The sequence below is a fragment of the Trichosurus vulpecula genome, chromosome 9 (genome assembly GCF_011100635.1).
Source record: "Trichosurus vulpecula isolate mTriVul1 chromosome 9, mTriVul1.pri, whole genome shotgun sequence".
Lineage (NCBI taxonomy): Eukaryota > Metazoa > Chordata > Mammalia > Diprotodontia > Phalangeridae > Trichosurus > Trichosurus vulpecula.
The window spans coordinates 46,290,850-46,307,215 of NC_050581.1; the positions used below are offsets into that span (position 1 = coordinate 46,290,850).

Genomic DNA, 16,366 nt, shown 5'->3' on the forward strand with positions numbered 1-16,366 from the left:
AAGTAAACCCAAGGAGCTTTGGAAGGGAGGGGGGAAAGAGGGAGGGAGAATTGGGAAGAGGAAGCAACAAGCATTTATTAAGCACATATTATGTGCCAAGCACTGTGGTAAGCACAAAGAACGGGAAGAAAGGCAAAAAACAGTCCCTGCTCTCAAGAAACTCAGTCTAATGGGAGAAACAACATACAAAGAACTATGTACAAACAAGGTATATATAGGTGTTTATATATATAGATATATAGATATATAGATATATGTATCTATATATATATAGTGAAGATACTCTCTAAGATTGTCTTCCCTCTAATCGAAGGCACTAGCATTAAGAAGGATAGGGAAAAGTTTCTTGAACAAGGTGAGATTTTAGCTGGGAACTAGGAAGAGACTGGATTCAAATTAGTATAAGCGAAACAAATGGCAGAAACTAAATGCTACCTTGAAAGAGGAGATAAATTTGTAGTGTGCGTGTGTGTGTGTGTGTGTATAATTTGGTATTTTTTGGACCTATGATTTCAAAGGTATGGTAAATTGCTGATATGGAATTTTCTCTTCCAATAAAGGTCTGTACCTTAGGAAGTCTTAGCAGCCTGGGGGGCACCAAGAGGATAAATAATTTGTCCAGTCAAACAGCCATTATGGGTCAGACAGGACTTGAACCCGGATCTTCCTGGCTCTAAGGCCAACTCTATCCAATATGCCATGTTGCATATATATTTATATAAGTACGTAGTGTAAGAAAACATATTTAACAATTATAACCCTAAATGTTAATGGAGTAAATTTACCAAGAAATATGAGAGATTAGAAGAAGTAAGGGGAAAAAAGCAAGAATTTATTTTATAGAAGAAACATTGAAAACATACATTGAAAACAAGGGTGGGGGGGTAGAACAAAATCTGCTCTGCTTAATTGACTCTTAAAAATGAAGGATTTGTCATAATAATCTCAGATTAGGAAATAACAAAAAATTTAAATCAAGAGAGACTACATTATGTTTAAAGGCCACAAAGGCAATTTTAAAGTAACTCTGTTAAATGTATATGCACTAAATGATATAACAGATGTATTCATAAAAGAAAAATTAAGAGAATTGCAAGAAGATTCTGATAGTAACACAATAATAGAATCTTAATGTTCTTCCTTCAAAACTGGGTAAACCCAACAGAAAGTTAAACAAGGAAGATAATACAAATCTGATCAAATCAATATTATCCTTGGATTGAGCCATATTATAATTGAATAAACTAGATTTGTCTAAATTTTGGAAACTTGTGAATGGAAATATTAAAGAAGACACATGTCTTAGCATGCTGTGGTGTCTGTGTATAAATTGATCATGTACCAGAGCACAGATTAATCATAAATCTACAGCTATAGTAAACATATCCTTTACAACTCAAAGCACAATAAATGAGTAATTTTTTAGAAAGAAAATATGAGCAAAACATACAGACCTAAGTGGAGAGTAATGACTTCCTGAATAATTAACTCAAATAACTAAACATAGAAACGGTAAATAATAATAAAAAGTAATAACAGTAAAACCACATACTACAACTTTTAAGACAAAACTGTAGCAGGCCTCAGGAAAATTCACATCTCTCAAAGTCCATATTAACATAATAGAAAAAGAAAGGATCTATGCACAGAGTATGCAATTTTAAAAGACTAGAAAATAAACAACCTTAAAAACAAATATTTAAAAAAGGAATCTTGAAAATTAGAGAAGTGGAAAAAATGGAAACAAAAATGACTGTAGAGCCAATAGAAAAAAAATAGTCATTTTTTGTTTACAATTTAATTGTTTTTAGTATCCTTTTCTTTTTAAATTTTGAGTTGCAAATGTTCTCCCACCCCCTCCCCACGACTACTGCAAAGGTTCTAGGATATCAGGGTACTTTTCCTGGATAATTTCTTGAAATATGATTTCTAGACTCCTTTGATAATGGCTTTCAGTTAGACCAATAATTCTTAAATTATCTCTCTTCATTCTGTTTTCTAGGTCAGTTGTTTTTCTGATGAGATATTTAACATTTTCTTCTATTTTTTTTCATCTTTTGACTTTATTATTTCTTGATGTCTCATGGAGTTATTAGCTTCTACTTGCCCAGTTCTAATTTTTCAGCCATTACTTTCTTCAGTAAGATTTTCTGCCTCTTTTTCCATTTCACCAATTCTGTTTTTTAAGGAGTTCTTTAGTGAATTTTTGTACCTCTTTTTCCACTTGGCCAATTCTGCTTTTTACAGAGTTGCTCTCCTCAGTGGATTTTTGTGCCTCTTTTACCAAGCTGTTAATTCTCTTCATGACTTTCTTGTGTCTTTCTCATTTCTTTTTCCAGTTTTTCTTCTGCCACTCTTATCTGTTTCTTTAACTTTTCTAGGAATCCTTGTTGGGTTTGGGTACAATTAGCATTTTTCTTTGAGGCTTTGTTGCTGTTTTCACATTGTTATCTTCTGAGTTTATATCTTGGTCTTCCCTGCCTCCGAAGTAGCTTTTTATGTTCAAATTCTTTTTTTGTTGCTTGTTCATTTTTCTAGCCTATTTCTTGACTTTGAACTTTATGTTTAAGTTGGGCTTTACTCACCTAAGGATGAGGAGACACTGTTCCAAGCTTCAGGTTTTTTCATGATGCTGTTCTTAGAACTAGTTCAGGGAGTCTTCAAGTTTTTCATGCTTTCAAGGTGGTATGGTCCTGGGAAAGGTATGGTCACTACTCTCTTGCTCTGTTCTCTGGCCTTTACCTAAAAAGGGCCCCTGGTCCCCTGCAGCCACAATGCTAGAACTCTCTACGCCTTGGAACTGCAACCCAGAACTGCATATTGGCAAGGGAGTTGCGATTCAGCACCAGCTGTAGCCAATGACAGCAAGAGACCCCTGTAATCTCTTTCTGGCCAATTGTCTGACCCTTGATCTCCTTACCATATATGGGCTGAGGGCTCCAAAAGCTGCTGCAGCTACTGTTGTCGCCACTGCGTATGTGGGCTCCCGACAAAGTTCTACTCTAGTGCCACAGACGTCACCTGCCAACCTAAGTTTTCTTAATCCAAAAAATGTCACTTCCCAACCTTTTGTTGGCTCTGCCACTCCAAAATTTGATTTGAGGTGTCATTTTAAATTTGTTGGAAGGGGAATGTTGAGAGAGCACAGCTGAGTTGCTGCCCCTAATCTGCCATCTTGGCTCCAAGCTAAGCTGTTTGTTTTTTTTTTTTTTTAGGATTAGCCAAATTAGTAAACCACTAGCCTACCTAATCAAGAAAAAGAGGGAAAAAATCAGATTATCAGAATAAAAGATAAACAATGTAATTTCACAACAAAGATGAAATTGAAAAGTATAAGAAGCTAATAGCACAATTAATTATATGCAAGCAAAACTGAGAAGTCTAAGGAAATTAATATTTACAAAAATCAGAATACCTAAATAAAACACAAAGATCTTAATCTAACATAAGAATAAGAAATTGAAGAAGCCAAAAGAAATGCCAAAAATGCCAAAAGAAAATAATTCTAGACCAGATATACATACAAGTTAATTCTATCAGTTATTTAAAGAGCAATTAATATCTGTACTACAAAATTATTCTCAAAAATAGATGAGGTCATTCTACCAAATTCTTTTTTATGAGAAGAATATAGTCCTGATATTCAAATTGACAAATCAGAAAAAGAAATCTGTATACGAAATTCACTAATGAATTTTTATGCCAAAAATTTTAAATAAAGTCTTGCAAGGAGACTACAGAATTATATTTTGAAAATAATTCCCTATGACTAAATTATAGCAAGAATGCAAGGATGATTCATTATTAGAAAGATAATCAGCAGCATAATCATATAAACAATAAAGGTAACAAAAAGTACATGATTATATCTGTAGATTCATAAAAAGGCTTTGACAAAATACATGACTTATGTCAAAAACCCTAAAAGCATAGTAACGGATAGGCCATTCTTTTGTATGATTAATTAAAAGCATGTTTAAGACCAAGAGTTAGCATTGTTTGCAACAAAGAAACACTAGAATATTTCCCAGTGAGAGCAGGAATAAAGCAGGAGCACCCCCTTTCCCCATTATGATTAAATCTATTTCTAGAAACACTAACTATAGCAGTAAGATGAAAACAGAACCAAATGGATAGGCTTCAGCAACAAGGAGGCAGAGCTATCCCTATTTACAAATGACATGATGATTAAACTTAGAAAATATGGGAGGATCAGTGAAAGAACTAATTGAAATGATTAATAGCTACATCAGAGTTGCAGAATACAAAACAAATCTACAGAAATCATGAATGTTTCTATATAATACTAGGGATAAATTCAAAATAACTAAAATTAATAAAATTTCTGAGTTAACCCACATACAATGTTTATATAATATTAACTATAAAACTTACAGACAGAAGTAAAGAAGTTACATATTGAAGAAATAGTCTTAGCTTGTGATTAGACTTTGTAAAAATGAAAATACTACCTAAATTAATTTTTATTAATAGTGTTGTAACAATCAGATTACCAAGAAGGTACCTTTTTGAACTAAACTGACTAATGAAATTCATTTAAAATAACCAGTGGACTGGAATGTCAAAGGAAATGATGAGAAAGTACTGAAAGGAGCCTAGACCAGTCTTCGCACTATATTATAAAGTCATCAAAACTATGTTAGTGGTTTTTTTTTTTAATAGATTGGTGGAACAAATTAGATAAGTAGGACAAAGAAGCAGTTGGAAACAGTAGTCTAACATTTGATAAAACCAGGAACATAAATTACAAAAATAAATCTGGGGAACAGATCACCTGTTTGATAAAAACTACTGGAAAAACTGGAAGGTGGTTTTTCATCAATTAGATTTCGACCAGAGGTTCCCAAACTTATTTGGCCTACCACCTCCTTTTCAAAAGAAAACTATTCAGTGGGACACCCCCCACACCCTCCCAGAAGTCTACTTTCTTTAATCCTTTAGTGGTTTTTTTTTTTATTTGCATCATTTCAAAAAATATAAAATGTTTTTAATGATATCTTAAATTTAATAATTTATTGTTAATTTGTAGGGTTTTTTCCTGCGTTGGAATTTTGATGACACAATATTGTGTCTTGTAACCATATAGTATCATATTGTAAACAAGTCTTTACATGGACATATGCCTGCTGATGCATGATAGATGTCCCCACAATGCATGACACACTCACCTGCCAACACTTGCTTGTTAAGTCCTGTCAGCAGACTTGACCACTGATTGGTTATAATTTGAATTTTATATGTTTATTTGGAAAATAATGTAATCACTACAACTTTAACTGTTATACAATAGATGAAACATGCACAAACAGGTTTTCCAAATTTTCTTCTTTTCTTATTCTTACCACCTTTTATTTTTATTTAACACCCCCCAATTGCACCTGAGGCTACTGCCACCCACACCCACCCACCCCCCAATCCTTCTAGCACCTCCCTCCCCAAGGGGCTGTATTGCCCACTTTGGGAACCTATAGTTTAATCTCATTCTATGCAAATTAACAAAAATGAAAAAAGATGGAAACATTCAGTATTGGAGAGGTTGTGGAGAAATAGTACATTAGTTCTGAGTTTCGATTTAGAATTATGGAAGAAAAGTAACCTCTAACCTAAAAATCCCACCATTGGGTGTATACTTCAAGGTCAAAAAGAGAAACAGTGGTCCACTATATAGCAAAATTTCATAACAGCATATTATGTGCTGTCAAAGAGCTGGAAACAAATTAGTTGCCCATCATTTGGGGGAAAAAACCTATGGTAATCAAATACTGTTGTACACAAAGATATGAGAAATTCAGAGAAATACAGGAAGATTTCTATGCATTGATATAAAACAACATAATCAGAACCAGAAGAAGGTACAGCATGACTAAAACAATGTAAATGAAAAAAACCACTGGAAGTGAATTTTGAGTAATTGAAAAACAAGTGAAGGTTCTAGAAAAGAGATAATTAATTATACTTTATCCTCATGGCAGAGAGGTGGAGGATTACCAGGACATATATGTTGTCACACACAATGTTTGTATTGGATGTGTTGTGTAATCATTTTTCTTTGTTAAAAGGGAGGATTCACTCTGGTGGTAGAATAGGAAATGCCTGAAGAGGTAGCCCTTTGCCTTGTCCTCTATACGTACCCTTTCTCCAGCAAATTTCCTTCACAATCATTTCTATTCTCTAATTTTCTCTCCCCCTCCCTCTTCCTTATTATGTTTTTGCCCTTTCCCCTACTGCCTATAAATACATCCATGTCTCCCCCATTCTTAAAAACTCTCACTTAAGCCAACCATCCCTAAACTCTTTGAGAAAGCCATCTATAGTAAATGCCTCCACTTCTTGCCATCCCGCTCTGTTCTGAACCCTCTGCAGCCTGGCTTGTGACCTCCATTGAAACTCCTCCATCCAAAAATTGCCAAATCTAATTGAAAGCCTTTTCTCAATCCTCATCCATTTTGATCTCTTTTCTTCAGTGATGCCAGTGATCACCACCCACTGTATCCTCTCTAGTTTTATAACACACTCTTCTCTGTTAGTTCTCCTCTTACCTATCTGACAGCTCTCTCTCAGTCTTCTTTCCTTTGTATTCATCTGTGACATGCTTCCTAACTGTGGGCATCCCCCCAAGGTTCTGTTCTTAGTCTTCTCCCTTTTACTAGCTCAGTTGGTGATCAGCTCCTATGGGTTCAGCTATCATCAGTTATTTATGCATATGATATCTAGGCAGAATTATATATCCACCCCTAGTCTCTTTCTTGAGCTCAAGTCCTGATCACTAATTGCTTTTTACATATGTCTAATTAAATATCCTATAGATATCTCAAATTCAGCATGTCCAAAGCAAAACCTTTCTCCCTAAAGCTGTCTCATTTTTCTACTTTCCCTGCTGTCAGGTATACCACTATCTTCCTAGTCATGCAGGATCAAAATTAAGGCTATCTCCATTCCTAGAATGGTCTTCCTTCTTACCTCTACTTCTTTGTTTCCATGGCTTCTTGTAAAACTCAGTTCACATCTCACCTGTAAGAGACCTGTAAGAGACCAGTCAAACTTAAAGGAGTTATTAAAAAACATTCCTCCCCACCAAGTTTATTTCCATGTATGGCACAGCCACGGTCATTCCCTCGGTTACAGGATGTTGTATTTATACTGTCAGGTCAGTTCACTGCTGGAATGGGTCTAGCAGGCTAGTCCTTAGGGCTGGTTCCTCACTAGACTCAGCTACTGATGCTACTAATCTCTATTGTTAAGAGGACCATGGATGGCTCTTCCAACCTTTCAAAGTTTACAAGGTCCAGTACTTATATACTATCAGAGATGCCATGTGTTCATAGCCACATGGAGGTCAGGAAAGGAGAAAAGGCTGATGCCATTACTGCTACCTTTACTTCACCTAGAGACCTGTAGTGTTTCTTCTCCATTACTTTAAAGTTACCAGGAGAAAGAGCTATGCTTTATTTTATAGGGTCATGTTAGAAAAAGCACTAGATTTATAGTTAGAGGATCTGTGTTTGAATAATGGCTTTGCCACTTACTGCCTGTATTACCTTGGTCAAGTCATTTAAACTTTCTGGCCCTCAGTATTCAGACCCTCAATCAGTCAATAAACATTAAGCACTTATTATGTGCCAGGCACTGGGCTAAGCACTGGGAATACAAAAACAAATAAAAACCAAGACAGTACCTGCCTTCAGGGAACTTACAATCTAATGGAGGTGAGACCACAGACAAAAGGAAACTGAAAAGCAGGGTGAGGGAAGGCGAGGGGAAGAGAAGGTATTTGACACTGAGACACATAGAGAGTTCCAAAGAAATCCAAAAGCAATGTAACTGATGGAAAATGGGGGAGTGGGGGACCTACTGAGTCCCCTCTTTAAATGGAGGCCCCAGAGCCCATGGCCTTGGCCTCAGTATCCACATCTGTAAAATCAGGGCGTTGTATTATATTTCCTCTAGGGTTACTTCCAGCTCTGAATCTATGATCCTATCTTCCCAAAGGAAATCATTTTGAAAGAAAGAGCTCTTTAGAGTTTGTAGAATTTTACTTTTCCAAATTGCTTGTTTTTAAGTTAACACTTTCCAGTACAAGTCACCCATATTACATAAAAAATCTAATTTTATCTAAAATATGTATGAAATATGTAAGATATTTTATATAAATGAAATATAAAAATATAATTTTAACTAGAAGTACAATAAATACGACAACCAAATTGCTCAAGTAAATCGTTTACCTTTTAGCCTATCTTCATTTTTCTATTTTTTATTACCTAGCCAGGTTCCAGATCTTCAGTAGGATGGCCAAGCTAAGAAGGTCCATGCTACAGTTGTCAGTGTATAAGCATCAGAAGTGTATATGTCTTGACTAACTTTTCCTTTTACTATATTCTAATCTAAATAATGATTTTTAGATTATTTGATGCCTCTCCTCCCCTTCATTAGTATGCATGTTTAAGGATTTACCCTATAGAATCATGGATTTGGACTGTGAGATAAATAACCAGGGTCAATGATGCCATGTATTACTTTTGAAACTAAAAAAAAAAAGTTTTCATAGAAGCATATGAACTAACATGTACTTGTGCTTCCTTGGCAGTAGTGTTTTCTAAAAGCTATGTTGAACATACTTCAGCAACAAAGCAAATTTTCACTTTTCTTTTTAGACAATTCGTCACTATTTAGATCCTCTGTGGCATCAGCTGGGAGCAAAGACTAAATCTTTGGTACAGGATTTGAAGATACTACGGACTTTGCTGCAATATCTCTCTCAATACGACTGTGTCACATTTCTTAATCTTCTGGAATCTTTGAGGGCAACTGAGAAAGCCTTTGGCCAGAATTCAGGTGGGAAATGACAGCTATGAGTGTTATTCTTTAGGTTGTTTTGAGAATAGAACATAATTGAGCTTTGCCTATTCCAGGAATGGAGGGGAAAAAGCAGGGAATGTTATAGTGAACCCACATACTGTCCTAAGACTTCAAATTAGATTCATAGCATAAGGATGTAGGTTTTGTTGATGGCTGATGTTTCCTCCTACTTAACTTCTGTTCTGCGCAATACTAAATATTCCCATTAGAATCTGACATTTTATTCCCAGAAAAGACTATGTGAGTATAGTACAAGCAGTCCCCAACTTACAAAGTAGTTTTGTTCCCAGAATTTTTTTATAAGTAGTCTTTTTGTTTTTTAGTACAGTGAATTTTTGAATAGGAATAATATTTGTAAAGGGTAGTTCAGTTCTCATACCAGCCCCCAACAGTCTGTATAACTAATAAGGTAGCTTTAAAGTTAGTAATGTTATAGAACCTAATAATACTTCTATGGCAATATTTATACATTGCTTTGTAGTTAAGGGGTGTGTGTGTGTGTGTAATATGTAGTTAAGATGGGTGCATGTGTAGTTAAGATAAACATATATATGTACATAAACATATGATATCTCTTTTGTTCCTAGTATTTTTTTATGGGAAAACATTACAAATTCAAACCTAGAACACTATGGAATAGGTCTGTCCTTACTCTGGCTTCTGCTTTGGCACCTTCACTCACTAGGAGGCAGGAACTAGTACCACATGCTGTGAGACAGGTCGTGAGCCTGTTTGCAGTGATACTTTGGTGTAGAGGAAGTGAGGCTCTGACCATAGAAATACCAAGATGGGGCTGATTGAGTGTTGAAGACTGATTGGCATGAAAGAGAGTGGAATGGCAACTGTGTATTCCAAATTAGGGGTTAATTGTATATCATAAAACTAAAGAAGATTATGGTAAGCAAATCATTGAAGACTATAAATGTCTTGTAAGTGTACGATATAAACCTAAAATGTAAGTCTTTCTTCTTTTAGGATGGCTGTTTCTTGACTCTAGTACTTCAATGTTTGTAAATGCTCGAGCAAGAGTTTATCATGTTCCAGATACCAGAATGAATAAAAAGTGCAAAATGACTGAAAAAACAGACATAAAAGAAGGCCAAGGTATTGTATATGCTTCTAAAAAAAATAGTGACTTCTCTGTTAAAATCAAAATTGGGCTTTATTTACATGTGTTGTTTGCTGAAAATTTAAATCAATATGAATTTTTTTTTGCAAATATCTTATTTAAGATGTATTTCATCCATGTTAACAATAATAATAATGACAATAGTGTTTTTAAGTTTGTAAAACACTGTTTTATTTATATAATTTCATTTGATCTTCACAACGAGTCTATGAGGTAGATGCTATTATTATCCCCATTTTCCAGATTAACCTGAGAAAGGTCAAGTGACTTTCAAGTTGTGTCAAGTTGTGTCAAGTGACACAACTAGTAAATGTCTGAGGCAGGATTCCAATTCAAGTCCTGACTCTCAGGCCAGTACTTTATCCAGTAGACTACCTCGATGCCTATTTTATTACTTCAGGGTTTCCAAAGTACTTCCCTCACAAAGATCTGTGAGATAGGGAAGATAGCAATGCTGTGCTTGATCTGAACAACTTGTGGTCTATCCAGGGCCTCACAGTTTTTAGCACTTTTGTCATGGCTGCCATATGTGAAGCTTGTATGTCAGGGTCTTTAAAATTCTTTTTAGCTTCTTAAGAGTCTCAGAGCATGAGTATTTTAGGGGAACCGAAGAGATATTTTATTTCCACAACTTATTTTCAGACATCTTAGATTAGTCACCAGTTTTCCAGGATATGAAATAAGTATAATACTTCCCCTTGCCTAATTCACAGAACCATAGTGTTCCTTAAGTATTTATAAAAAGAAGAAAAAAAAGAAAGAGTATTACATAATAGTACTTTGACAGTTTTGGTAATTTTGTCAGTTAATTTTGTTAACTGTTTTTCTTTGTTGCAAGGAAAGGTTCAAGAAGGGATCATATCAGGAAATGATTGTCAAAAGCAAAATCATTAACAGAACTTTAAAAATACAAGGAAAGGTTACAGGATCACATATTTAAAGCTTACAAGTAAGGGATCTTAGAGGCCATTCAATCCAACTCCCTCATTTTATAGGTACAGAAACTGAGGCCAAGAAAAGGGTCACACATCTAGTAGTCTCTTGAGGCAGGATTTGAACCCAGATATTCCTGACTCCAAGTTCAGCTGTCTATCCACCATGCCACCTAGCTGTTTCACTTTATCACCTATGTGTTATTAGTTGCATGTAGAAATCATTAATTAAGCACCTAATCTATGCAAAGCACAATGCTAGCCAAGTTTATATGAAACATAAGCTCTCTCTTGATGGAGCTTAGAATCTACTATGAAGATAGAACACATGAACAAAAAGTTATAAAATAGTACATGGCGTGTGTGTGTGTGAGAAGAGCAAAACTCAACACTCTGTAAGGCTCCAAAGGTCTGTTCCTTTATCCTATCCTGTATATTCAGTATGATAAAAATAGTAATAAAAGAATTTGTGTTTTCTAGATAGATAGAACTATGTACCTTGTAAGCAGGTGTGATGCCTCATAGCATCTCCCAATTATTAAATGCAAGTTATATACAGTGCATTTGACTAAATCTTTATGACTTTGAGTTATAAAGCCTCTATAAGTATTTATCCAAAATATATTTTATTCTGTCATAATTGTACCTTTAAGGAGTAGATTCTATCACTATAAAAAAAGCATATAGTTGAAGCCACAAATAACGGGGTTGTAGAATGATATTTATGCTCTCTGTGTTAGTTTAAATGCTTTCTTTCCTCCAAATCTGTTTCTCTTCGTGATTTCACTATTTCTGCTTTCCAGTGTTCATCAGTTCTATTTCGTTCAAAACATTGGTGCTTCCTTTGACTTTTTCCTTCACCTCTTATCTAGTCAATTATCACGTTCCTATCAATTCGATCTCCTTAACATAGCACATCCATCTTCTCCTGTATGTTTCTCCTGACAGCACGGCGGTACAGGCCCTCACTCCTATACCCCAGAACCATTGCAGTGGCCTTCTAACCAGTCCTAGCATAGATTAAAGCATAGATGTGTTCATCATTGTGCTAATCATTTGTTGGTTACAAATATAAAGAATGAAACAATTTCTGTTCTCAAGCATATATTCTAATGGGGAGACAGGTACATAGATAGTTATATAGAAAATAAATGCAAATAAAACCAGATAGTTTGGCACTAGTGCTTGAGAGGATCAGGAAAGACTTTTTCTAGAAAATAGTGCTTGAGCTTTGTAATGAAGGAAGAGAGTTATTTTTATGGGGCACAGGTAAGAACAGAGTGCGTTCTAGGTATGGGGGACTGCCCACTCACACTGAGAACCTTGCCTCTTGTTGTACTGAAAGACTTGAGGCCTTTGGCTGAAAACTCCTTCTCCCAACCTCCTCATCTAAGATAGCTTGAGAAAGTGCTAGGATCTAGTGAAGGTTTGTGGTTTGGTTTTTTTTGTTTTTTTTTTTTAAGGATCGGGAAAATTTGGGCGTATTTGAAAACAGTAAGGAAAGAACCAATAGAGAAAGGTTAAGGATTGGAGGTAGAGAGATGATTGAAAGGACATTCTTCTGGAGAAAACAAAAGGAGATGAGATGACAGGCAAGTGTAAAAGGAGAAGAATCTATGGAAGGATAAGAGCCACCTCATCAGCCTAGGATAAAGGAGATGTGTAGAGGAGAGAAAAGGGAGCTCCCATCAAATGGTTTCCATTTTTTCAAAGCAAGGTCCTCATCTGAAAGAATGGAGGAAGGTGGAAGTGTGGGAGGCCCAAGGAAAGAAGAGATTTGGAATAGCTTCTGTGGAGAATGAGATAGGGAATAATTGCCTTGCTGCAGGGAAAGCTCAGTTGAAATGAGATACCATGAATTTATAGTGTATCAGTCAGCGTGGTTGTGTGATTTCCTTCAGTTCAATTCAATTCAGCAGCACTTGAGTAGGAGCAGAAGAGGCAAATAGTGACAGTAACTTAGGGCTAGGGTTTGATAAGGGGTGAGTGGCAGTAGGGATTCAAGCGTTGATGACAGTGGAGTGTCGCATTAGGGAAGGGATGAAAGTGAAGATATAGCGGGGGAAATGGCCTGAAAAATTCTGAGGGGTTGAAGGATTATTTTAAGTCACAATAGGGACAAAGGATGGGTTTAGGATGGTGAGGGGAATGGAATAATGGAAGATTAGATAAAGGAATGTTACAGGTTTTGATTAAACCAATGGAACATTTGTGGTTAGTGGTGAGATCCAGGTTGTGACCATTCCTGATAGTTGAGATGAAGTAGAGAAGGTCGTAATATTTAAGGTGATTGAGGAATTGGGAGGCTGGGGGGGTTGAGGGAATATCATTATGGATGTTGAAATCCCAAAGGGCAGGAGTTGGGGAGGAGAAAAAGATAATAAGCTAGGTGAAAAACTTGAAAAATGAGAGAATGTGATCTGGGGGCCAGTATACAACAGCCACCTCGATTCAAATAGTGTAGAATATTTTGATACTGTGAACTTCAAAGGAAATAAGGTTGCTAAGTGGTAACAGCAAATGAGTACCTGAAATGGCATTCGGGGCTGGGAATATTCCATCTCCCTCCAAGACCAGTGGGTTAGAGTGAAAGTACATCCGGTGCTGGAGGGTGTGCAGTGTCGCCTAGGGGAAGCCAGATCTCAGTGAAGGCAAGTATATGCATGGAACATGAGAGAAGGAGCTCCAGGACAAAGGGAAGTTAGTTTGCTGTGGAAAATGAAAATTCAAGAGAGCACACTGGAAAGGATGAGGAAAGTTTGAAAGGGATACGAATGGAGTAAGGTTGAGAAAGATAGAAGTGAGAGTACAGGAGGTGACAGAGTTGACAGGGGAGATAGTTTTCCTCGTAGGCAGTCAGTGATTAATATAGGGACAGTGAGAAAAACTGGTGGTGGGAGTTTGTTAGTAGTGAATAGCAGATGGATCAAGTTGCTTGCAGTCTCAAAGAGGTGTGCTTACCAGGCAAGAACCAGGTTCCAAGGCTTTGCCTGCCCCACCCTCCAGCAGGCAGAGGGTACTGGAAAGGTGTTGGTTCTGGCCCCTGTCCTTCACAGGACTCTCTGGGCAGAAGTGGAAGGTGGGAAGAATTATGAACCCCTGTCTCCCTTCTGTGATGTATTTCTGTCTTCACTCTCTTTTCCTTCTATTCTTCCCATCTGACTAATCTTCTTCCTACAAAGATCTGTCATGTCACTCCTTTACTCAGAAATTTTCAGTGGTTTTCTGTGGCTTACGAGATGAAATTCAGCCTCCTTTGCTTAGTATTTAAAAGCCCTCCACGATCTGATGCCACCCTGCCTTTTTAGTCTTAATGGACATCACTTTCCTCTGTGAGCAAACAGACTAGTGCTTTTTCACATCCCTACCAGTGCCAAGCCTTGAATGCTTTTCCCAGCTTCATCTCTTGAATTCCTACCCATCTTTAAAGCTCAAACCAAGTGCCATCTTCTCATGAAGACTTCTTATCACTTCTTCAAGTGACCTTCCCCCTCAGCCATCATATAATACTTTGTTTTGCACCTTTCTGATGCACTTATCATGAAATAGTATATATTACAGTTATCTGGGTTTATCTTTTTCCCCACTAGACCTTAAGCTCCATGAAAACAGGGACCATGTTCAATCTATGGTTTCTGTCTTCTCCAGTGTTTGGCACAGTGCTCTCTATGCGGTACATATTTAATTATCTATTTAATAGAAAATTTAATAATATTTAATAATTCATTTGTTGAATTATAATATTGAATATCTTACAAATGGCAGTTTCTACATGAAGTGAAGCTTATCATATATTATTTTGCAGAAATTAAAAGAGAACTGGTCCTAGAAAGCAATCCTAAATGGGAAGCCCTAACTGAAGTATTGAAAGAAATTGAAATGGAAAATAACAATAGTGAAGTTCTTGGTGGTCCAGGTAAGAATGACGTAAACAGTATATTAAGCAGTAACAATAAATTAAACGTTCCTTTTTGGAAAACTGCTTAGAAGTGACTCCCAGTTATTCTTCTGAAAAATAAGTTGATAAATACCAAATGTAATACATGAAGAGCCTGCCTACTAGCAATTTGTTTACTGCTTTCATAGCTTAATTATCTGTTTTACCTGACTTTTTGCCTAAGGGAGTGCTTTATTTTTTTAGATATTTCAGGACTTTTGAACTTCTTTTAAAAAGATCTAGCCCATTTTCCAGAAGAAAAGTCAAGTAAGAATCAAACTTTATTTTAGTGGCTGCTATCTTTATGTTCTTAATTTAAGCTTCTGTTTGATTAATAGGAATAGGCTTGCATCACAGACTATCAGTTGTCTGTCTAAAAAGGTGGACATACTCTTTAAAATCACATTTATGAGGTTCTTTTCTCAAATAATTTACATTACTGGATTTAAAGGAGAGCTTTTGGCAAAATACAGTAGGAATGTAGTACATGTAAATGTAATATATGAGTATGAAAATGTAGTTTCTTACTAGATCCTGTTGTCTTTAAGTGTATTTAGTCTAGTATGTTAACAGTTTCTCATTTCTGAAATATTTTTGGTATGGTTTCCTTAAAGAAAATAATTAAATAATCACTTTTTTCCCTTCTTTGTACCTCTTCAGCTTTGTAATTCCTATAGATCAAAATAGACAGTCTTAAATTCCTAAGATCTCTGAACAGTGAGATAATATTGCTTCAAATATTAATTGTGTTATGATTTAAAACCTAATGTAATAAAGAAAGGCAATCTTCCCTAGAAGGCCTTTTGGTTTCCTTCCCAGAGCCTATTTCCAAAATTCATATCCTTGTTTATTACATAGAAGAAACATTGTAAAACATTAATTTTGTCAGGTTTGCCTTAGCTTAACTAGCAGCAAGTCATATCTGTGAGCAGTTTCTGTCCTAATATTTGTTTGTTTTCTTAAATGTGTTTGGATTATGTGAGGCAATTCCTGTAGATTATCAGTTTGTTCAAGTGAATAAAGCAGCAGACTGGGAATCAAACACCCACTTGTTCCTTAGTTTAGCCACTAAATCTGTGACTAAATCTGTAACTGTAGCCGTGTCATTTAATGATTGTGTCCCACTGGGCTTTTCCATCTGCCCAGCCACTGTTATCATCCAGACTCCTGGGCCTTGCCATCTGTGCTACCACCAAACCCTAAGAACCACTGGATCTTTCCATCTTTTCTGAAGACAGACTTTTCTTTATGCATTTTATTAGCACAGTTAGAATGTGAACTCCTTGAGAGCAGTGATTGTTTTGAGTTTGTGTTTGTACCCACAGAGCACAGTGCTTAGTACATAGTAAGGCATTTTACATATGCATTTTCGTTCATTCATTCTTCAGAAAATAAAAATATGTGTGTCATTTAAATGTAAAAGTAAAAGTTTAAAAGTAACTTTACATTTATAGGTAATTAACATAAAAGTACAAGTTGTAACTATCA

General features: G+C 35.9%; 1 protein-coding gene across 1 annotated transcript in view; it reads left to right on the top strand.

The window, feature by feature from the left end:
* The window catches only part of ERCC4 (ERCC excision repair 4, endonuclease catalytic subunit), a 41,522-nt gene that overhangs the window by 7,430 nt on the left and 17,726 nt on the right, over nucleotides 1-16,366 (top strand). Inside the window, exons 5-7 of the mRNA XM_036738738.1 lie at nucleotides 8,676-8,856; nucleotides 9,856-9,984; nucleotides 14,747-14,857. Of these exons, the coding sequence (XP_036594633.1) occupies nucleotides 8,676-8,856; nucleotides 9,856-9,984; nucleotides 14,747-14,857 (421 nt within the window). The remainder of the gene's footprint in view (nucleotides 1-8,675; nucleotides 8,857-9,855; nucleotides 9,985-14,746; nucleotides 14,858-16,366) is intronic.